Source organism: Schistocerca americana, chromosome 7 (assembly GCF_021461395.2).
Source record: "Schistocerca americana isolate TAMUIC-IGC-003095 chromosome 7, iqSchAmer2.1, whole genome shotgun sequence".
Classification (NCBI taxonomy): domain Eukaryota; kingdom Metazoa; phylum Arthropoda; class Insecta; order Orthoptera; family Acrididae; genus Schistocerca; species Schistocerca americana.
The window spans coordinates 64,083,594-64,108,727 of NC_060125.1; the positions used below are offsets into that span (position 1 = coordinate 64,083,594).

Sequence of the window (25,134 nt, forward strand, 5' to 3'; positions counted from 1 at the left end):
GTCCTGATTTTCGAAGTCTATTAAATTACAATTTTCTACTTTAGGCACAATACTCTCGAAAATCTCATGTCATTGTGAAGAAAAAACAATTTATACACAACAATACAAAACAAGATAAAAATATTGTTTTAACAAAATACGAGGGTTTCGTGACTTATTGGGAACACTCTTCTACTGTTGCAAATCCACGTTTTCCATGCATGTGATTGTTGACCAAAATTCTTGAAATTACTTCTTCTGTCGTGAACTACATTTCTTGCCGAAACATTTCTTCTCCAAAACTTTTACTTCCTGATGAACACAAATACTGTAACACACATTCTGAAAAAACTGGTATTAACACACAAAAATTTTCTTCCTCGTAGCACTGTCAAAGATCACGTGAACACGATATCCCGGCTACAGTCCCCAGTTGAAATATGGTATCCCGGCTGAGCCCCCAGCTGAAATATGCTCACTATTTTTATTTACTTAAATTTGGCATATTTCGTGACAGTACCTTTTCTGTGAAATGGTTACAAGATGATTTTTGTCTTGGCTTCAGCTGTCTAGTGGAAGTATGGTTCCACAATGCAGTTTTGTCGGTTGCAGAAATGACCTGGTTCAATGCGTTTGCCTCATTTTTGGTGCTTCAAATATAATTTCTTCGAATGTGGTTTCTTCTTAAAGTTTATATATAAAAAAATGGTAACATAATTCATTTTTTTCTGTTCACTAGCAAATTATTTATGACGGCGACCTGCACATTGTTCTACCATCAACACACACCAAGAGTTAACTGCCGACTGACTACAGTCAAAAACGACTCCAGCATCAAAGACATTTTACACAACACACAAGCTTCCACTTGTAACCAGTCTCTTTGATATTCTTCTTCACTTCTACTAATAGTAATCAATATGCTGTCGCTCTCAAAAATATAAGTAAATTAACATAAGATAAGGCAAATTACAATTAAAAAAATTCTTACAAAAATATAAGAAAACATTTACAATTTGGTATCGGCAAATCAGGTAGAAAATAACACATCTCCCAGATCCATTACAACGCCCACTAGGACTGTGAGTCATTAAGTGCTGCGCTCTCATTTTGTTCTCATTACACCCCACTGGTTTGGTCTTAGATTTTTGCTATGTACTATGTTTTCAATCTTGTATCACTCATTTGGACTTTATTTTTCTGTTGTGCTGACTCCATTGGCCACTTGCTCTTCTTCTTGTCCTCGTGCTCATATTCTGTGAATCTCTGTTGATGAGCCCTGGACCGTTGGTCCAGCCTCAGTGGATTCTTCGGACATTCCCAACTTTCTGTCATATCACAGTCACAATATTCCATGAACACCATCATCAAGGAGAGCCTTCAGGGATATGGAATAAGGCAAGTCACTTCTGTAAGCTATACTAACAATAAATTGTGACCAGAGCTAATCTAATCATATTGTTAAATATGGGCATTATTTCTAATTTAGAAATAATAGATTAGCGCTGATGATAATTTATTGTTAGTATAATTTACATAAGTGACTTGCCTCAATACTGGTCCTCCTCCTTTACTACTGAGCTAGCTTCTGTGTCTGTCTACTTCATGTAACTTTACCAGCATACAGACAGCTGACAGTGGTTTGTCTAAAGTCGAGATTTGTTAATGCATGCATTAGAGCTATGTGGAATTACATTGCTGAGTCCAGATAGTCTGATATATTTCAGAATTAGAAGGCAATGAGGTTTTCTTTTACTTTGTTTTTTGAATATCTGGTGATTTTCAATTTCCTGCCTGTTGTCTGACAGTGCCTGTTATAGATTTTTATACCATAAAATAAAACTCTGTTCTGAACCCTAAACAGGGATTTGTATTCCATATGGAAATTGTTTTCACTTCTAGTATTGTGGTTGTGATGGGGCAGATTTGCTTTTAAAATTGTAATTTCCATGGCAGATACATCATTAATAATGTTCAACCCCAAAAGCATCTAAAGGATTTGTATTGATTATTATATGACATATTTCTTGCATTCAGAAATCACAAACATTTCACTTGTCACAAATGATGGCAATTTGATTTCTTTTATTTATTTAAAATGCTTTGTGAATCAAACAGCATAACAATGTACGATTTGTAATTTGTTTCTTCATAGGATGCAGATGTGCCAATATTATATGCATTTCAGAAAACTAGTTGGGGTTGGGCTCAATGGATTGTAAGCATTGGTGCTATTTCCAGCCTCAGTACAAGGTGTGTACCAAAATATTTCAAAATGTGTAACTTTGGTAGTCATTATCTATTTGAAACTTAAGATTATATATAGATCCCACGTGGAATGTTTCCTTCCATTATATTGAAACTTAAGATTATTACAATATGACATTGCAGTGCCTGTGTTGTTAAGAAGAATGATGCATTGTTCCTATGGACATGCATGCATGTCTGAAGGAACATTGCATCATTCTTCTTAACAACAGAGGCACTGCAATATCATATTTATAGGCTGATACCAGGCAGTGACTTTCAATCAAAATCTCCTCCCCTGTATGGGAATTACAGAATTTGTGCATGAGTACAGGTTGTGATGCAGGAATGATGACATATGGGAATTTGGGTGTGGCCCTGAGTAATTGCATGGACAGCCAAAGTGGTGAAGGCAACTGCTCATGTGGAGTGAGGAATCTGGGTTCAAGTCCCAGCCCAACACAAATTTTCAGTGTTACATTCCCGAGCTGATGGATGTTTGTATTCACAACCACAGATACACTTCACATATTCCAAGATTATTATGTTTCTCATAATCAGAATGGAGAATTTAAAATAGAACAGTTTGTGGTAACTTTCTTATATGTCTATCCACACTATAATTAGCATCTGTGTTATATTAAAACAGTATGATACATAAAGTCTGTAGCTTAGTTTAGTTTAGTTATATGTTCCTTCAATGTGACAGTTCACTGTGATATGGAATATGTCAGTAGATTCACAAATACTGTACATTTTCTTTTATTGAGTGTATTTTAATTCCATCTTTGCAACTACAAGAAAATGTATGTTTTGTCAACAAATGCATTTCATTTTATTAAAATAAAACATCATGAATGGTCTGTAATGAAACATATTTACAATCTGACTTCCTTTCTTTTTTGTACACCAGGGTTTTTATTTTAATCATTAACTAAAATAAAATTTAATATGTGTAACCAAAGTACACTAAGATATTTGTCATAAAAATTATGTTCATTGTGTTTGTTACCACCTTTAATTCACTAGACAGATAGCAATATATTTTTATGGCTGCATACATTGTTCCTTTCTATACACAAAAGACAGGAATCATGGTGGCTATTTTTGTTGTTAATGTTGTATTTATAAATGCTATTGTTATTTTCAAATTGTGGCTGGTTCTTCATAAGCAAGTACATGTATTGTGAAGCTATTGTCAGTCATCATCATTATCGTCATCTATTAACCATCTCAGATTGCATGGGCATGAGGTATAATTGTGTTTTCCATCTACCATATATACTCGAATAATCCACACCCTCAAATAATCCGTGCACCCCAATTTTGAGGAAGAGGAAAAAAAATAAATTATTTTTTGCTTTAATTTGTTTTATTTACAAAAAAAAAAAAAAAAAATTTGTTCCAATGTTATGATGTGTTCAAAAGTATGCATAATAACTACTGGTTTGAAGCAATGCTGCTGTACAGGTTGATACATCGTTAAAACGCAACTGATTCAGCGGCGTGCAGCTGGCTGGCTGTCCCATTAGATGGGCGGGCGGCCAGGGAACATTATCACCGCCAGCCGGGCCTCTAGGTGTACCTACAACAGCAAAAAAAAGAAATGTGAATTATCTTGTTAAGAATTTGTTAATACGGTATGTGCAATAAAATATTTTAGTCAATACCGGTACGTTTCCTCTCTTACCACTCTATTCATCACTTTCATCGTCATCACTAGTGGGAGAATCATTGTCGTCTTCACGATCTTCCCATAGAGCGCCGTCCTCTGTTCCATCCAGTGAATTTGTGATTCCACATTTTTTGCAGGATTTTTCCACCAGTGGTTGCGGAATGGAGTCCGGTGCACTTTTCACCCATTCACAAATCTGGGACAAATCCAGCCGTTTGATTTTTGCACTAGGTGTGAACTTATAGTTTTCATCAGCCATCCATTGCATATATCACTGTTTAAGTGCAGCTTTGAATGGCCAATTTATACACACATTTAGTGGTTGTAGGATGGATGTTAGGCCTCCAGGGATAAGGACCAAGTCAGTTTTCCCTTTTTGTAATTTGTCTCGCACTTCCTTAGTTGTATGTCCGCGGAAACTGTCCAGGCGTAACAAGTTGCGTAAATTCAGTAACGCACCAGGACGACATTGCCAGACATGTGTCACCCAGTCAATTATAAGTTCATTGTCCATCCACCCTTTCGGATTCACTCTCACTAATACCGGTATGCCTTTTACTGATATTTACGGAATAGTTTTCCTTTTAAATATCACATAAGGAGGTAGCTGTCGTCCATCGCCAGTTACACACAACATCACTGTACATCTTTGTTTCTCACTGCCACCAGTTCGTATCATGATGCTGGATTCTCCTTTCCTGTTCACCGTGTTGTCGAGCGGCATCTCAAAATAGACTGGCATTTGATCCGCATTACCAATTTGCAATAATATATAGGACTGTTTACGGTGCAGGTTTATCACCTAACAATGAAAATTCACTATTTTTTCCTCGTAATAGCCTGGAAGCCGCTGAGCAATAGTAGTTTTCCTCCAGAATCCTAAACCATTTCGGTTGAAAAATCTTGATAGCCAGCCTCAGCTAGCTTTGAAACTGGTAATGCCTAGTTCTTTGGCTAAAGACAATGCTTTATGTTGGCACATTTCACTTGTCACTGCGCATCCGTATTGTCACTTCTCATCTACATAATCGCAGAGCCTTTTCTCGAGGTCCGGATGCTTCGCTTTTTGGCTGTGAAATGCCCGGCGATTACTATTAGTTTCTTGAAGCTGTATTTTATTTTTTCACCAGTTGCGAATACAACTATCACTCATGTCGTACTTTCTTCCTGCTGCACGGTTTCCAATATTCTCGGCTTCTTCAATAATTTTCACTTTTTCTTTAGCAGTGTACGAGCGATAACGAGAGCTTGTAGCCATAATTAACAAGATTGAAGATGTTAATACTTCACTCCTAACATGCTACTGGTGCATCACAGACTGAGGCTGCAACAATGCAATGGTATAATGGGATGTATTGTTGGAGGCGGAGCAGTACCAACAATATTTCGAATAATCCGCGCACCCCAGTTTTTCGTACTAAATTTCGGGAAAAAACATGTGCAGACTATTTGTGTATATACGGTATGTCGAGGTACATGTCTTGCCTCTCAACTTGTTGTTATACCACTCCTTTTACTTCCACATCCCATTTCACTTGAGTGATGCACCATCTCTTGGGATGCCTGTTAGGTCCCTCACCTTCAGGTTCCTTTTCAAGCCATTTTCTCAACATTTTTGTTTGACCCATGCTATTTACTTGTAAAAAACATTTTAACTTCGATATTCTTATGCTTTTGCATAGCAGCAACATCACTTGTATCTTGTGTTTCTTGCTAGATCTTTTTTTGGTTAAAACCTTGAGCTTGTTAACTTCATCATTGTCACCTGGAACTGTCCTTGATAATTATTCCAAACTGAATTAACTTACAGAAAAGTAAGTCAGCTTCCTGGAGTTTCACCACCAGAATCAGCAAAGACACAAACAAGCAAATTTTCCTGAGCTCAGATGTGTGAGATGATCTATATTTTGTGATTTCCAAGTCCATTTTTATTCAGTATACACACCTAAGAATTTTTGCTCTTGTCCAGAGTTGCTGCAGGATGTGTCCCTATGAATAATAATAATAAACAAGCAGTTTATGCAACATGGGTGATCCATTATATTTAGTTCAAATTTTTTGGATGATTTGTACCATGATAGATCAATATATTGTAGGAGGCCAGTTTGAGCCTGCTCCTTCCTCTGACCTCAGTGCTGTGGTACATTATTTTTAGGACCATACAAAACACTTGGTTTAAACAGCAGACATTTTTGTGCAGAGATTCTTCACAAACATGCCATGGGAGTCTATTAAATGATTCAGTACCATCTAAAAGTGTTTGAAACAGTCCATAAGTGGAGCACATTTTGAAATTTTGTACTTTCATTAATAAATCATATAGGAATGATTTTTGGACACATGTTTCTAGATTTCTTTTCTTGTATTGATGTGAGGAATCAGCCCTCAAAATTTGTAAAAGTATTTTGGTTCATCTTCTACAAATATTTATGTTTGTTAAACCATTGATACTTATAGCAGAGAAAAACAATAAGTTACTTACATGTATTAAGGTTCTAATACATCCTGAAAAAACTTCTTAGCAATTCATTTATCTTTGTTTCAGTTTCCTTGGTGGAATGTTTTCACTCTCACGGTTACTTTATGCTATGTCTTCAGATGACCTCTTATTTAAGTTCATGGGAAAAGTGCACCCTAGGTTCAGAACACCATTCATTGGTACACTTTGTGCTGGTGTTTTAACTGGTGAGTATGCAATTATTTTTCTATTTTGTTGTAATTGGAATAGGTAGGACATAAGTACTGAGAAATGTATTCCACCACTCACCCAATCTATGCAGTATACTTGTTCATCCTTATGTCACACTGTCTCCCAGCCCCTAGACACATAAGACTTATTCCTGTGGAAGACCCAGTGGCAAAAACTGGCCAATAAACCCACCCAGTGCATCCTGCTCCAGTCCCATCACAAGTTTATCCAGTCCCATCAGAGACAAGGACACTATGAAGGCAGTCATGTCATATATCAGCTCCGCTACAATTTCTGCCCAGCATTTTAAATGGACATGACCATCAACCAACTGTACACTTGAATGAACAGCTATCATCAACTATGGACAAGAAGACAGCTGACCACTAAATAGCAGAACATGCTGCTGAGTACAGTATGCATTATTTCGGTGGCTGCTTCAGAGTCCATGCTACTGGCTTCTCTGAACTATGCAGATGGGAGTTGTCCTTGCAGTCCTCCTGGCTTCAGTTTCAACTAACTCCTTCCAGTACACCCACCTCCACCTTGCACCATAACCCTAATGTCGCTCATTCAGTACCAACACCCTCTTTCCAGCAGTCTTCCCTGTCTCTGTTTTGTCAGCCACTCACAACACTCCTCCAGCTCACTGAATGTCATCAGCACTGTGCACTGCATGAACTCAATGGTGCTGTGTTGCACTCTCACTCCATGTAGCCATGTTTTACGTGGGCAATGACTTCTGCCTCTATTTAGATATTAGTCTAAGGAATGAACTGTAAGAATGAAAAATTCACTCATGTAAGAGATATTATGCTATTACAGTATCTTACATGTTAATACCCTAGTTCTTTAAAAAGGCTTTCCCTCATTGTGCTAATTTTTAAATAAGTCCACAAATTTTCTGAATTTTTAGGTCTTATGGCACTCATCTTTGATGTGGATGAACTTATTGACATGATGTCAGTAGGAGCACTTGTGGCATACTCTGTAGCTGCCGCTTGTGTGCTACTTTTAAGGTGAATATGTTTAGCACAATATTTTATTACCTTGAATGTGTGAGAGTTATGCTCATTTGTTTAGCAGTCATTTTTTGTGCCTGTGTGTGACTCAACATCTCCACTATATGGTGAGTAGTTACCTATCCTTTTCATAATATTGTCATTATTCCAGTTAGAGATTACTTACATAACCAGTTTTCCACCATATTTTCATGGGATATTTTTTTAGTGGATACGTTTCTAGAAAATACAGCTACCAAATAAATATAGATGTAGGTGTAACAATAAATGGAAAAACAGAAAGCAACAGTCATAATATATCTGAACTTTTCAATCACTAAAAAACTGTTCAATAAGAAAAATAACCTACCCGTACCAATCTAGGCCACTGAAAAATCTTAAAATAATTCTACATACATGTAATATAAGGAGAGGGGGAGAATCTATATACACAAAATTAAAATAAAGTCCCTGGCTATAGACCTCACTGAAGAGTGCTGTACTTTAGTAATGGACTCTGAAACATACAAGATATCAATTCTGACTGCCTATAGGATCCAACAAGAAATGTTTTAAACTTCATCAAGCAATGAGAGTGAATGCTAATAAGATTTAGTAGAAATAACTGGGAAGTGATTGTGTGTGGAGATTTCAACATGGACTTCATCCAAACAATTTTGATTGAGGGCACCTACAGTTACTGATGTCAAGATTTGATTTAATGAAATAGATTTGAACTGCATAATAAATGGAATCTGACCATGATAGTCAAATGGCAGCAATAGAGCATCTCCATCAGTCAGGTTTAACTTAGAAAGGAAAAGTAATGTTCGATGAGATTTTGGGATTGCAGCCAGATCACGTTGACTTCTTGCTACGATATATCGGCTGGCAATCGTCCAGCCATCTTCAGGTGAGTGCCCGCCACTGGAGACTGCAAGTTCCCAGAGGCAACTTTATAGAAAAAAATTGGCGCGAAAATGCATGATCATTGGCCTCCATCACAGGAGCTATCAAAATCCACACCCTCCAGAGCTACTATTCTATCTGTGGAGCGCAGGCGCATGCGTAAAGGTGAAAATGCATGCCTGCATCACTAAAAACAGACATCAGGCGTCACTAAAAACAGACATCATATGTCGCCAGACATGTCATTATGAATAAACTGTCTTCTCTCAAAGGAAGTTAGAAAGATCACTGGGTCCTAAGCCTTGTACAGTTGAAAACCGCCATCATGATTTATAAGATTTTGCACTAGGTGTATCTCCACAGATTCTTTAATTACTGAATCCCAAAAAGTTTTCACTGGGGCCAAGATTTTCGTGGCAGAAAAATCCATAGTGTGTCCTGTATCGACACCCCCACGTATGATTTGGTGATACATCTCGACTCTCTACTGAGACCTTTTGTGGGGAAGTGCACATCATGTTCGCAGCTCAGCTGACTTTATCAATAGACTGAAGTCACTTCAACTCAGTGAAACTGACTTACTAGTCAGCCTCAGTGTCATCTCACTTTTGACTAAGGTTCCTCTTATGGATTCTTTGTCGCTCATCAACAATAAGTTCATGGCCAACAGAACAGCACTTTTCCATCATGTCCTTCCTCAACCAACTTTTTATTCAACAACAAATATTTTGAGCAGACTGACAGTGTTGCCATGAGCAGTCCTCCCTCGCTTTTGATAGCAAACTTTCTCATGGAAGACTTTGAGGAAAGGGCACTAGATTCGGCAGAACTTAAACTGAGAGTTTTCTGGCGATATGTAGATGACACTTTTGTAGTGTACCCCACAGTGAAGAAGAACTGTCATGGTTCTGGCAGCATCTGAATGCAATCCACAAGAACATCCAGTTTATGATGGGAATAGAGAAGGATGTTTGCTTGCCGTTTTGGGACGTCTTGGTTACTAAGAGAGTGGATGGGTCATAAGGGCATTCTGTCTACTGTAAGCCAACACATACGGACCTTTATCTGCAAGCATTGAGTTGTCATCATCCTTCACAAACTACCGGCATCATTAGAACATTGGTGCACCGGGCTTATGATGTTTCTGATGGAGGCAGCTTTACAAAGGAGTGGGAACATTGAGAGTCGGGGTTCAGAGGTAATGGTTACTCTCCACATCAGATTAGAACAGCACTAAGAAGGAAGAAACGTGAACACCCACAACATCAAGAAGATAAGGAGCTATTCAAGTCCAGGGTGCTCCTTCCACACGCTGGCAACCTTACATCTAAAATAGACAGGATCCTAAGGAAACATCAAGTAATCTTCCAGCCACCGGCAAAGATTAGTGCCCTTCTCAGTTCAGTAAAAGATGATTTGGGTCTGCGGAAGGCTGGGATCTATAAAATTCCTTGCCAGTGTCACAAAGCTTACATCAGTCAGACGACACGCACAGTACATGAAAGGCGCATTGGTCAAGAACGCCACACTCACCTTTCGCAGCTCAGTAAGTCAGCCGTAGCTGAGCACTGTATTACCACAGGACACACTATGGATTTTTCTGCCACGAAAATCTGGGTCCCAGCGAAAACTTTTTGGGATTCACTAATTAAATAATCTGTGGAGATACACCTAGCGCAAAATCTTATAAATTGTGATGGCAGTTTTCAACTGGACAAGGCTTGGTACCTGGAGATCTCTCTAATTTCCTCTGAGAGAAGACAGTTTATTCATAATGACACGTCTGGCGACATCTGATGTCTGTTTTTAGCAACGCAGGGGCGCATTATGACAGAGGGTGGACATGTAGTTTTCACCTTTAGGCTTTTGCCTGCACTCCACAGATAGAATAATAGCTCCAGAGGGTGCGGATTTCGGTAGAGGATGCTCCTGTGACAGAGGCCAATTCACAAGCATTTTCGACCCAACTTTTTCCTATAAAGTTGACTCTGGGAACTTGCAGTCTCCAGTGATGGACACTCACCTGAAGATGGCTGGATGATTGCTAGCCAAAATACCATGCCAAGAAGTCAACGTGATCCGGCTGCAATCCCGAAATCTCATCAAACATTCAGTATGCCAGGAAAACTTCAAGAATCACAGGAAAAATAATGTTCAAAAAATTGTAAATGCTGACTCAGTTCACACTACTCTGGGAGAATTGACAGAATCAGAAGAAATTTACTAAGTGCACACAGCAGATGAGAAAATTCATTATTTTTAATAATATTCTTACAACATTATGAATCCAGTTTTTCTTTACAATGGTTAAAGGACATGAACAGTGGGAGCTAAGAAAAATGTTAGCTAACATCTGGGATCAAAGTTCTTGTACAATGAAGAGAGAAATTTATTTACTGCATTGAAGAGAGAGATTTATTTAATACAAAGGACTAGATCTAATGAAGACTTAAAAATTCACTACAAGCAGTACTGCAAAATTCTTCAAAAAGTTATCAAACAGGAAAAATTCATGCACTGGGCACAAAAAAGTCAAAATTCCAATTACAAGGAAAGGGCAATTTGGTGTATGGATAGGCACAAAATGAATAAACTCAAGAAGCAAATGATATTTAACTCCTAGATGACAGTAGCAGGGTGGCAAGTGATATGAAATAGGATGATTTTCTATAATCTCAATGAATTCTTCCTAACAGTAGCTGAAAACATGGGGACAAATAATGGTCCATTGAAAGCAGATCCAATAAGCTTATTAAGACAGGCAATAAATACTCCACCACTATATATCAGTTTTGCCAACTCATCTGTTAAGAGAGATTCTAAAAATTATTAGGTGACTAAAAAGTAGTAACTTACTGCTTATGATAGTATCTCTGCCAAAGTTCTAAAATCTTTTGTCAATTTGGTAGCACCATTCTTGGGATACCTTTGTAACCATACAACGAATCAAAGTGAATTTTTGGAGAGATTGGTGTATGGCACAGTAGTCCCAATATACCAAAGTTGAGATAAGCACTCAATCTCTAATTACAGCTCAAATTCTCTCCTTCTTGTGTTCTCAAAAATTTTCGAGAAAATCACTTACAACAGAGTACTGAACCATCTGTCTGAGAATAACCTCTTGACAACAACTCAGTTTAGTTTCTGTAAAGGCTTTTCCACTCCGGATGCAACATATAACCTCATGAACTCAATCCAAATAATAATAAATGACAGAAATTACCATCTTGGAACTTTCAATGATCTTGCCAAAGCCTTTATTTATGTAGACAATAAAGTTCTACTAAGAAAATTAAAATGGTACAGTGTTAAAAGCTTTCATCTTGTGTGGATGTGGTATTACCTTAACAACAACAAAACGTAAGAATGCAATAACAAATAATGCCACAAGAATGAAACTAAATTTGGAGTCAGGATGCATTAAACATTTTATTACCACAGGTTTGGTGCTTGGCCCAATGATGCAACATTTCTAAAGGTTCTGTTTCATGATGGGATTTAGACAGTATGATAAGTGTCTTGAAAGGAGGATATAAGATGAATATCAACAAAAGCAAATTAAATCGGGTGATGCTGAGGGAATTAGATTAGGAAATGAGACACTTAAAGTAGTAAAGGAGTTTTGCTATTTAGGGAGTAAAATAACTGATGATGGTCGAAGTAGAGAGGATATAAAATGTAGACTGGCAATGGCAAGGAAATCGTTTCTGAAGAAGAGAAATTTGTTAACATCGAGTATAGATTTAAGTGTCAGGAAGTCGTTTCTGAAAGTGTTTGCATGGAGTGTAGCCATGTATGGAAGTGAAACATGGACGATATCTAGTTTGGACAAGAAGAGAATAGAAGCTTTCGAAATGTGGTGCTACAGAAGAATGCTGAAGATAAGGTGGGTAGATCACGTAACTAATGAGGAGGTACTGAATAGGATTGGGGAGAAGAGAAGATTGTGGCACAACTTGACTAGAAGAAGGGATCAGTTGGTGGGGCATGTTTTGGGGCATCAAGGGATCACAAATTTAGCATTGGGGGCAGTGTGGAGGGTAAAAATTGTAGAGGGAGACCAAGAGATGAATACACTAAGCAGATTCAGAAGGATGTAGGTTGCAGTAGGTACTGGGAGATGAAGAAGCTTGCACAGTATAGAGTAGCATGGAGAGCTGCATCAAACCAGTCTCAGGACTGAAGATCACAACAACAACAACAACAACGATAAGTGAATAGTTAATAGAATGAGTATACATGATTATTTAGTATCCTAAACTATCTGATTACCATTGCAATAAGACTACAAATCCTTGTTGCCACTGTGAGTAAAGAAAGTAAAAGTGAAATAAGATTTGCATTTTAGAGAGTACCAACAGCTGTTTCCTGTCAGTAAGTCTTCAGTACACTTACACTAAAAGGAAGTAAAAGTAAACAGTAAACAAAATATGAATGGTGTAACAAAAAAATCAGCAGCATTCTTCCACTGATGTGTCTAAGATTGGAAGCTTTAGATACTCACTTTTTTTATTTTAAGTTACTTTGTATGTATGTACAGTGTCATTAGTGCAATACATCATGGAGTGATTTATATGGAGAGGTCAGAATGACATGTGGTTCCTGAAGAAGGGCAGTAGGCTTTTTAGTAATAGCAGGGGCAACAATTTCAATGATCTGGCCTTGTAACATAAGCCAACATGACCTTGCTGTGCTGGTACTGCAAAAGGAATAAAGAAAGGGGAAATTACAGCCATCATTATTATTATTTTAATGAATCCATTTGGATCACAGGCCTAGGACTACTCAAGAGGATGCTGTCGTCAGGAAAATCAAAACTGTGTTTAAAAGTGACACTCTACAGGTCATAACATGGAATGTCAGATCTTTTAATTGCGCAGGTAAGTTAGATAATTTAAAAAGTGAAATAGATAGGTTGAAGTTAGATATAGTGGGAATTAGTAAATGTGATAGCAGGAGGAACAGGATTTTGGGTCAGGTCAGTGTAGAGTTATGAACACAAAATTAGAACATGTGTATTGTAGGAAGAGAATTGTGGGTAAGTTACTATGGACAGCATAATGAATGCATTATCATAGCCAAAACACACCTTTACTCTTTGGATCATTACTCTGCATGACATTAATGAGAAACTGCTTTGACTCAACTGGTATACCATGATTCTCACTTACATCATAACATACATCACCTACCTTATCTGTATTCACAAACTAATCTGAAACTTCATAATTCTTAAACTTCACAAACACCTGATACTGATCATCCTCATATTCTTCCAAAATTACTTCATCAATAACATCATGAACTACACAAGTCTCATCACTATCAAAGTCACATACCTCACCTACATTCATTTGCAATAAGCTACGAGTCTCAGACTTACCAACCGCAGTAATTTCACAGTTCTCATTCACATCTACATCAAAAATACCACGTAATTCAGATCCAATTAAGTCATCACCTGTTTTGCATACATCAATAACACTGCTGTCTGACCAAGAGAAGAAATAATTAGTACACACTACATCAAAATTCTCATTACTCTCACATTCTGGTTTGTGGCTAGTATCTACATCACTATAATTAAACGCAGTATTCCAAAACTTTTGATCAAAACATAAATGAGAAATCTGATATTCCTTTTGTTCAACTTCAGATACCTGTGCCACATTATTAATACTGTTATTATTGTCTAATTGTAGATATAAATTGGGCATCCTGTTGTAGTGTTTCTTTCCCCCAAAACTGTGACCTTCATTGAGGTGGAGTGCCATTTTTTGAATAGTTATATCTATGATTATTTCTTCTATTAAATTGACCATTATTCCTCTTGTGGCGATGTTCAAAATTTTTGTCTATATTACCATTTTGATCCTGATAGAAGTTACCACTATCTCTATTTCTGTAGTTATTGTGATTATGGTTTCTATCATTTCAATTATCATCTGCCATTGTTCAAGGCAATCGTCAGGTCCATGTATTAAATCCCACTGAAACCTTTCTGGTAATCTTTTTAGTGCATCAGTCAATATAATTTTGTCAAATGGTTTGTCAAGAGGTGTTAATTTCTTAAGTTAATTCTTACAAAACTCTTTCAGAGTACTATAATGTGCACCATTCAGAAATTCACTTTTAATTTTCCCCTGTTCAGCTTGCAACCAAAATTTATTTAAAAAACTTTTTTTAAATCTTTGGTATGTCTCCCACTGACTTAAATTTAGATTCACCCAAGATGGAGCTTTGCCTTCAAGACATCTTTTAACAAATTTAATTTTTTGATTGTCACTCATGTATGACACAAAACTTTCTCTTCAGTGGTGCAGAAAATCTACTGGATGTAAATTGTCTGATGGAAAACTTTCGATTGGAATGTTGAACCATGCAGTTCCATTTTTTGAATAAAGATTTTTGTAAATTCAGTTTTCCTGAACTTCTGAAATTTTTTGATCTAAAACATTTACATTAGTTAGCATACCGTTTTCAACATTTAAATTTTTTTTATCTAAACTACTAAAGTTCTGTTGAATTTCTTTCCTCTATGGCCTTCTGTTGAACTCTGATATTAACATTCCTCTACTGATTTGCAGATTGGGCAACTAACTCATTTTCCAAGATAATAAATTTATTTTCTAAGACATCGATTTTTTCATTCACACTTTTTAATCCATCTGACAACCCATTATTTAGCTCCGATATCTGATTACTAAGTTGGTCTATTTAGTGTTGTACCCTGTCCATTTTACCATTGTTTCCAGTTTTCAGGTCATTTAATTGTCCTTGTAGCGAGGTAAATTTTTCAGTTAACTCATCATTAACTGCACTAAATTTGTTATTATTATCCATTTTCATTTCCTCTAATTTTGCTAAAACCAACTGCAAAATATCGGTTTTCACTGTTTCTTTGCTGACTACACTTTCACTTGGTTAAAACATGTCTAGTCTGGGTCCTACAGCTTCACTTCACCGCCGCTACCCTCATATCTATTAATTTTCCTATCAATCACACGAGGGGGAGGGGGAAAAAAAATCACAAGTAGTTTGTGCTTGTCTTTTTTTCTTATTGATGTCCCTCGTCATAGTTGTAAACTCCTCTTTCAATTCATCCAGTCCGTCACTGTTGATAGTATCTCATCATTGTTGATACAACTTTGTTGGGCGGCTCTCAGGTTTTCTTTTGTCGAGTGACTGGAGTTTCCGTATGTATATAAAAACTGGAAATGATACAGATCACTGCCCTTTCTTCTTCTGCAACAGACAAGACTTCATTATCAGTCAACTGATCACAGCTGACACCCAAACTTGTAATCTTACCCTCACACACATCAACATTAAATTTTCCTGTCTCTTCAAAAGTTTCAAAAGCTTTGAGAGGTGTAAGATACACAAAAGAAAAACTTTTTACTTATCTTCATTTTCTCATTGTTGATGGCTGCAGTTCTCGTGTCTATGGGTACTGAGGCTGAAATTCTGATTTTTGGGTTCGCATTGAACTGAATAATTGATAAAATTCTTTCTGTTGCTATGACTTTCTTTTTATTTTATCCCATTCTCCCATATCACACTGACTTCACAATCTCCATTTCAGGACACAAATTCACATTGTTGTTGACAAAATTAGAGATAAGTCTGCTTCCATCAGAGGCATGCCTACTACTACTTACATTTTGCGGTACTCACAATATTCCAAAGAGCTTTCAAAGCAAAAGGGTTCACAAACTTTCTTGACTAAAGAAGAATTTTTACTAAGGCCCTTCGTAAATGAATCCAGAAATAAATTTAGTAATTAGCTTTAGATTGTGTAAATAACACTAGGAATTTAAAGTATGCCAGATATTTCATATTTTCAAATATTTCTAATAGAAGAATAATTCCAACCATACTCACCAATTACCTTTTATACATTTTAGCCTGAAATATAATACATCATATACAAAATCTTAAACAGCGGAGATAATGTTCACCTATACAAGTTACTTGGTATCAATTTTTTCTATAAAATAAAGATTATGTTAGAAAAGGGTGTCTCATTACAACATGTAACCAACACCCACCACAATAGTATATGTCAACAAGCTCAGAAGATGAAGAAGAGATTGAAGAATGTATGATGATATAAAGGACATTATTCAGATAGTTAAGGGAGAGGAAACTTTAATTGTGACTGGTGACTGGAACTCAACAGTAAGAAAAGGAAGAGAAGGAAAAATAGTAGGACAACAGGGGCTGGGGGAAAGCAATGAAAGAGAAACTTATCTGGTAGAATTTTGCACAAAGCACTATTTAATCATTGCTAAAATGTGGATTAAGAAACATGAAAGAAGGTTGTATACATAGAAGAGACATGGGGACACTGAAAGGTTTGAATTTATTGTATATCTTTAAGCCAGTGTTTGAAATCAGATCCAGGAGCAAATGTGGAATATGACCTTAATTTATTGATTATGAACTGCTGATTAAAACTGAAGAAATTACAAAAAGGTATGAATTGTAAGAGATGAGACCTAGATAAATTTAAAGAACCAGCAATTGTTGAGAGTTTCAGAGAGGGCATTAATCAATGTGGGCCTGAAACATGGAAATGAAAACAATGGAAAATGAGTGAGTAGCTTTGAGAGGCAAAGTAATAAAGGCAGCAGAAGATCACATAGGGAAAAACACACGGCCTAGTAGAAATCCTTGGATGTATAATTAAGTATGTGATATAGATTTTAACTGACTAAAGGAGAAAATATATATATAAAACAGTAAGCAAAGCAAATGAAAGGGAATTCAGATGTCTAAAACATGAGATTGACAGAAAATGTAAAATGGGTCAGCAGTAATGGGCAGTGAAAAATGCAAGGCCATGGGATCATGCATTACTAGGGGAAAATAGATATTGCCTATAGGAAAATTAAAGAGAAGCAGCTCTATGAATATCAAGAGCTCAGATGGCAAGCCAGTACTAAGCAAAGAAATGAAAGCTGAAACAATATACAGAGATTCTATAGAAAGGAAACAAACTTGAGGAAACACCACAGAAAAATAAGAGGAAGAAGGTGAAGGTAAGTTGGGAGATATGATACTGTGAGAAGAATTTGGCAGAACACTAAAAGACCTAAGTGGAAACAAGGCCCATGCAATAAATGATATTCCTTGTTGTCCACAGCTCGTTGTCTAGTGGCTAGTGTTGCTGTTTCTGGATCACAGGGTCCCGGGTTCAATCCCCAGCCAGGTTGGGAATTTTCTCTGCCCGGAGACTGGGTTTTTGTGCTGTCCTCATCATTTCATCATCATCATTCATGACAGTGGCTACATTGGAGTATGAAAAAATTGGACTGTGTAAAAATTGGGACTTTGTACATACGCCGATGTCCGCGCAGTTGAGGGCCCCACAAACCTAACATCATCATCATCCTTCATAATTGTTGAGATACTTGGAAGAGTAAGCCATGAAAAATTATTCCACATGATGAGCAAGATACTTGGAAGAGTAAGCCATGAAAAATTATTCCACATGATGAGCAAGATATGTGAGATACGTGAAATATTCTCATGATTAAGGAAGCATGTAATAATTCTAATGCCAAGGAAGGCAGGTGCTAACAAGTGTATTTACTACTGAATCAATATTTTAATAAGTTGTGGTTGCAAAATATTGACATGTATTATTTACTAAAGAATGTAAAAACTGGCAGAAGCTGATCTGGGGGAAGATCAGTTTTGGTTCTGCAGAATGTAGCAACATTCAAGGCAGTACTAACCCAGTGCATTATCTTAGAGGATAGATTGAAGAAGTGCAATAGCATGTTCGTAATATTTGTATATTTACAGAAAGCTTTTGACAGTGTTTACTCAACAAAGTTTTTGAAATTTTGAAGGTAGCAGAGATAAAATACAGGGAACAGAAAGTTATCAACAGCTTGTACAGGGGCCAGACTGCAGTTACAAGAGCTGAAGGACATGAAAGGGAAGCAGTAGTTGAGAAGAGAGTGAGACAGGGTTTGTAGCTTATCGATGATATTATTCTATCTTGACAATGTGCAAGTAGTAAAGGAAACAAAGGATAAAAATGAAATGGGAATTAAAGTTGAGGGAGAAGAAATAAAAACTTTACAATTTCTAGATGACATTGTAATTCTGTCAAAGATGGCAAAGGACTTGGAAGAACAGTTTAACAGAGCGTGTCTTGAAAGAAGACCGTGAGACACTACTAGTTGTAGAGCTTTAGTAATTGGACAGAAAAGTAACTGATGATGGGTGGAGTGAAGAGCACATAAAATGTAGTTTGACAACAGCAAAAAAAGCATTTCTGACTGGCAGTTTTGTAGGTAACTTACGTTACCCTTCTGGGCTCATTTTTGTTCAAGGAGTCTGTGTTATGTTATAGTTCAAAAGGGGAGCTAACTCAGCTGCAAATTATGCATAGAATCTGACATAGTTTCCATTGTTCCTTCATCCTTGTATGATTTTAGCTGTTTCTCAACACAATCAACTTTAAAAACAATATCACTCATCTTTGCAGTTATATGAAAAGTAAAGTGGATTACTATTGCTATATCTTCTTTCGTAAAGAAACATTTGTAAACAGAATTCAGCATTTCTGCTTTGCTTCCCTGAATTTCAGTTACTGTGTCACCCTTGAGTGTCTGGAGTCTTGATTTTGGTGCCACTGACAGCCTTTACATACAACCAGTAATTCTTTGGATTCTAACACAGATTTTTCAAATAGAATCTGCTATGGTGGTCATTGAAGGCTTTACATCTTGGCCTCTTAACAGCAAAATGTATTTCATTCAGAATCTACATCTATCTCAATATTCCAGAATCCAGCTTAGGCACAGGGCGGAGAGTAGTGATACTTAAACATCGATAAATATCGATTAACCAATAGCGTCTGCACTATCACCACTATTGGTAGTCCAGTTTAACTATCAATAGTCGTATAATTTATTATGTAATTCTTCTTCAACTGACATGTGAAAAATTGTCAGATCCTATTACCTCCATAGCGTGTAGAGTGCAGAGGGAAAGTAGATTACATGGTGGTATTTAGTCAAAGTCAAATATTGTGGTGCCTCAGCCAGTATGTGCTGTTTATAAATGTATGTTGTTAATAGATTGGTCAGTGTGGGGGGAGGATGTGTGAGAGGGGATTTTCTTATCTGTCTTCCAGTCATGAAAAATCATGGTCGTGCACATTTTGTACTGATCAGATGCTTATGGTAAAAGTTACGCACGTAAATAATGTGCATTCATGAATGAGCCTTATACAGTCATCGTCAAATGCATGAGCTTGTAACAAGGAATACAAATGAAAATAACACTGTTTTAATACAATGTGGTTAGTAAAGGAAAAAATGTCATTTTAAAGATTTGTTAAGTGTTTGTGATTGTAGTGCATAATGCATTTTAAGATAAATATTATCATTATCATTATTAATTAAACACACTTGCTATTGTAATCTTCTGTTTCTGAGTCCACATTGCACTTTTAAATGTTTTCAGTTGTAAATGTTAATGTATAAAGTGATTCAGAAACACAAAACAATGATGCAATGCTAGTGCCACTGCTTGAATTCTACTTTTGTAGAAGCACAAATATCATTCATACATTGGTTACCTGTTTTGTGTTCAGTTAGTGGAGTTTGTTTCTTCAAGGATGCACCAGTTCCTGCAAAATTGAATATAGTAAAAGCAAACTTATCGAGTGTCATATTTTTTATTTTTATGATAGCTGGACATAATCATTAAATTGTACAGTTGTATCTACATGCTCTCTGCTTTCACAGTACTGCAATGCATATTCACAAGTCATTCAGGTGAAATGTGAATGTTTTGGTGGATGTGAGACAAAACTATCATCTTGCCAAGACTTCATTCATGGCTGTGTGCGCCGCCATCTTGGCGGGTGACCTTGAACGAGTTTCTCTCGCCTGCCGCTAGAGCTCGGCGGATCGCCCTCTAGTTTTAACTAAGGGCAATCCGCTGGAAAAATAGTTTCCGGTGCCACCATTGCGGTTTTTAAGCGCGCTACTTCCTGCTGCGCCCACCTTATCAGTGACGTACATCCACCATGCAGGCAGCAGCATGCTCATTTGACTCGAGGCCGCCGCACGCAGCACACAGCCATGCCGTGCAGGAGGAGGAGATATACAAGAAGATCAAGAATGCCTGTTCACAAGACAGTGGACACTTTTTCGATGACTCCAAATAATGTATCACAAGAAGAGGTACTGACGGGCCCAATAACTTTTGTTGGTGCCAAAATTAGTTTTTCTTGTACAACTATGGAGGTAGTTACTGGAAACAGTTGGTTAACTATTGCTGTTGTACAAGGTAGTGATAAACCATTAGAAGGTTTGGAGGCCTACTATGACAGAGACATTATTTCTTATTGTACCTTTTCAATTGGTGTTAAGGGTGATAGGAATTATGGTACAGCTGTTGTACTTACAGATAAACCATTTTCATTGTATACTAGGAACAGGAGACGTGTTAATGCTAATGAGAGAGTTAATATTTGGGTTAAAATTGATCATTGACTGGTGACTGTCCAGGAATGTTTTTGTAAAAGCTCCTAATCCTGTAGATATTTCTTAAGCTCTTGCATATTAATGATGAAACCTCTTGTTTGAAACTTGTGAAGTGGATGAATTAGCTCACCAATATTTTTATTTTATTTTTTCAAGTTTACAGGATTCTGAGACCTGACTAATAATTTTTCGACCATTATGAGGAAGAATGCTGCCCCTAAAGCTTCTAGCTCTTTGGGGTTTTGTAGGAGGTGACCTCAATGTGCCAACAATGGTTTCTCCAGTATTTATTTCGTTTTTTAAATGCCACACAACCACCCATTATTTTTCATCATGCAACTTTCATTCCACAACTGTTGAATCGCTGTCATCAACAGCAGTGAGATAAAGATCACAGTCACCATAACTCCTTTTAGAGACCACTTAAAGAAAGCATGGTGCAAAACTAGAGAATCGTGGTGAGGGATCAACTAGTGAGCTAGGTCAAGTACAAGAGGTGCAACTAAAAAAAATCAAGAAGCTCTATAAAACATTATTTTAACAGAAGTCAATTGTACGATGCCATTTCAAGAGTAAAGAGAGAACTTGAGTCTCTTTATGTACAACTAATCACTATTTATATGCTGCCATACAGAACTTCTGACCAACAAGGTTTGAAAAATTTTGTTCATGCCTTAAATAACAGATATGAGTTGCCATGTAAAACCACACTTAAATTTTTGTTGATCACAAAATTATATGAGGAGATAAAAAATAAACTAGAAAAAGCCCTTAAAAATGTAATTTTTTGAGTGTTACAACTGACATGTGGACAAGAAACACACATGAAGGCATAGTGGCATCGACTTAGCACTTTATAATGACTGAAAAATTAGTTTTACCCATACTAAAAGTGACAAAAATTGCATGTCATCACAATTCAAAATCTATGGAACATGTGAGTAACAATAAAAAAAAGCTTCCTTCTTTAACTTGTCAATGCCATGCTGAGCTTCAGTTCATTCTTGTGATCAGTACATGTTGGTCAGCATACCTTGTAAAGTTGTTCTTAGAAGTTTCACCTCACTCATCCCCACCCCTTTTGTCGATTGAAAGCTAAAGACATCATGTTCTGTTTACAGACACTGCCATCCTTAACAAATCATTGAATAATTGCATTTCAACAGGCTAAATTTATTTTCTTATTCATTACTATAAATAAGTAACACATTTGAACATGGATGTCTCTGTAATGTGCTTTCTCAAAACAATTTTACTGCCACTCACCATTTGTAGAGGACCACCTGACATTTACACTTGAGAGGTGCATTTTAAGTTTGTATGATAACAGAGTAACAACTGAGAAATGAATATGAACTCCACCACCATCTGAACCAAAATTAATACAGCGGCACAAAATCAGCTGGTCATGGCATTACTTTTACTGTGTTGCTGTCTTCTGAGTATATAAAGAATGTGCTGTGGTGTGCAATTTATATGGAAGGGCTTTCATTGTGTTAGCAAATCAGAACAGAATTAAAACTTCTGGTGCTTACTAAATGGTGTCAGTATTAATGCATATCTTTTGCCAAAAAAGGCTAATCATAGCAAGTTGTGAATATACGAGGGGCGTTTGAAAAGTCTGTGCAAAGTCAGAGAGATGGCACCACCGGCACATATCAAGGTCATTTTTAGTTGGTAGCATCTTTGGAAAGAATGCACACCAAGTTTCAGCCATATTGGTCTATTTCTTTGTGTTTAGCATTCGTGTGAATCAAGGAAGTAGAGTGATTGTCAAAAAATGGACGAAAAAGAATTTCATGTGGTGACTAAACATTACTTTATGAAAGGCAAAACGCCTCAGGAGACTAAAGAGAAGCTTGATAAACATTACAGTTTATAAGTGGTTTTAAAATTTTTGGAGTGGGCATATGGGCACAAGTGATGCTGAAGCTTTTGGATGCCCTGTGGAGGTTACGACTCCAGAAATCATTGATAAAATCCATGATATGATGACAGAAGAGTTAAGGTGCATGAGATTTGCTAGTGCTGTGGGCATCTTGAATGAATGGGTACATAATATTTTGCATAAACATTTGGACATGAGAAAGCTATCCGCAAATGGGTTACGCGATTACTCAAGCTTTACCAAAAACGGAATCGTGTGAAGTGTTGCAAGGATGGTTTGCAGCTGTTCAGGAAGAATCCACAGGAGTTTAAGTGTCATTTCATCACTGTGGATGAAACATGGATACATGACTATACTCCCGAGAGCAAACAACAATCTAAACAATGGGTTACCAAGGGAGAATCTGCACCAAAAATGGCGAAGACCATTCCTTCGGCTGGAAAGGTTATGGTGACTGTCTTTCGGGATTTGCAAGGGACAATCCTCATCAACTATCTGGAAAAGGGTAAAAATATTACAGGTACATATTATTCATTGTTATTTGACCATTTGAAAACCAAGCTGCAAGAAAACGCTGGCAATTGGACCGCAAAAAAGTCCTTTTCTGACACGACAATCCGCCAGCACTCACCTCAGCAGTTGTGGCCACAAAATTATTGGAAATAGGATTCCAACTCGTTTCACATCCCCCCCCCCCTGTTCTCCAGACTTGGCTCCCTTGGACTACTGTTTGTTCCTTTAATTTGAAGAAATGGCTGCCAGGACAAAGATTTTATTCAAACAGGGAGGTGATTGCAGCAACTGATAGCTATTTTGCAGACTTGGACAATTGCTATTATTCGGAAGGGGTCAACAAATTAGAACAGCATTGGACAAATTGTATAGGTCTAATAGCAGAGTATGCCAAGAAATAAAAAAGGTTTACCCCAAACATGTAAGTAGTTTTTATTTTTGCATGGTCTTGTAGACCATATTAACTGAATTGGAATTTTTCAATGGTAATGGAAAACTCTCAGCTATTGTGTAATTTAAGCTGCTGTTTATGAACTTGCAGCATACTGCAGATGAAATGTAGGTCCACAACTTGACTTTTTATCAAGAAATAAAAAATAGATACTTCTCAATGTAACTTATGATGGAGCTACAATCATTTATTTCTATTTTAAGCCACTGTATTGCAATTACAGTAAAGCCTATGAAATGCTATCTATCATGTTCTGTCAAGTGTGAACTTTGAGTGGCCCAGTTATATATTATAGGAATACATCAGTATGATGGGTGAAGGTGCCATCAATGCTGTCTCTCCCCACACATTTCCATACTCTTCATCACTATGGTGCTCTTTATACCGCTTCCCTCGGTGCATGGCAAAACTCCCAAGAAAACATCTCAAGCTGCACACTTTATATTGACTGCACTAAGATCACAAGTGCTGCTGACCTCAGCTATGTGGCAGCTGTACCCTACAGCAGAGCAAGGTTCTATTATTTTGTATTCAGTGTCAACTCAACTGAGAAACACTGCTGGTCTCTTCAGTGCACTTTCGCTATACCTTTTTATCCTCTGTGCAGTTTATACCACATTTCTTGCAGTTCATCAGCAAGTGTGCATACATAAGGTGACAGCACTGCAGGGCAAACCGGTAAACGACTCCCCTCTTACATCGCTATTCCTCGTGATGACCTTCTCCCCCTTCTTCTTCTTCTCCATTTTCTTTTAATGTTGAAGTTCAACTTGATAAACTACATCATACATCATCACATATTGCAACACTATTTTCTGATGTCACTATGTTATCTGCAGGAGGCAATACATGCATTCCAGGATATTGAATTTCATGATATTTCAGTAAAAGTCCATAGACACTGAAGGCTACCCAATAGTATCATACTGCGTGAAAATGTCTGTGGATCACCATACTAATCATTGCATTATTTAATGAACATACAACCACTGATGTACTCTGAATTAAAGTCAACCCCCCCCCCTTCCTCCCCTCCCCCCCAAAAAAAAGGGTTTGTTGCCAGTACATCCATACCTCGACATGCAGGCGAACGTGAAATTCTTGCGTGTTTTTCAGTGTATCATATTGGATTAACAGTTGGTACATTGAAATGGTTAGATGAGGTCTTCCTATGAATCATAAATGATATTTGCTGTTATGAAATGTGGATATTTTGAACAAGAGCCTCTACATGAATTCAACTGTTGTGGCAAAGTCCTACTTCTTC

General features: G+C 37.1%; 1 protein-coding gene across 1 annotated transcript in view; it reads left to right on the forward strand.

The window, feature by feature from the left end:
- Positions 1-25,134, forward strand: part of LOC124622703 (cationic amino acid transporter 3-like) — a 162,277-nt gene that overhangs the window by 128,024 nt on the left and 9,119 nt on the right. Inside the window, exons 8-10 of the mRNA XM_047148493.1 lie at positions 2,135-2,232; positions 6,447-6,586; positions 7,507-7,609. Of these exons, the coding sequence (XP_047004449.1) occupies positions 2,135-2,232; positions 6,447-6,586; positions 7,507-7,609 (341 nt within the window). The remainder of the gene's footprint in view (positions 1-2,134; positions 2,233-6,446; positions 6,587-7,506; positions 7,610-25,134) is intronic.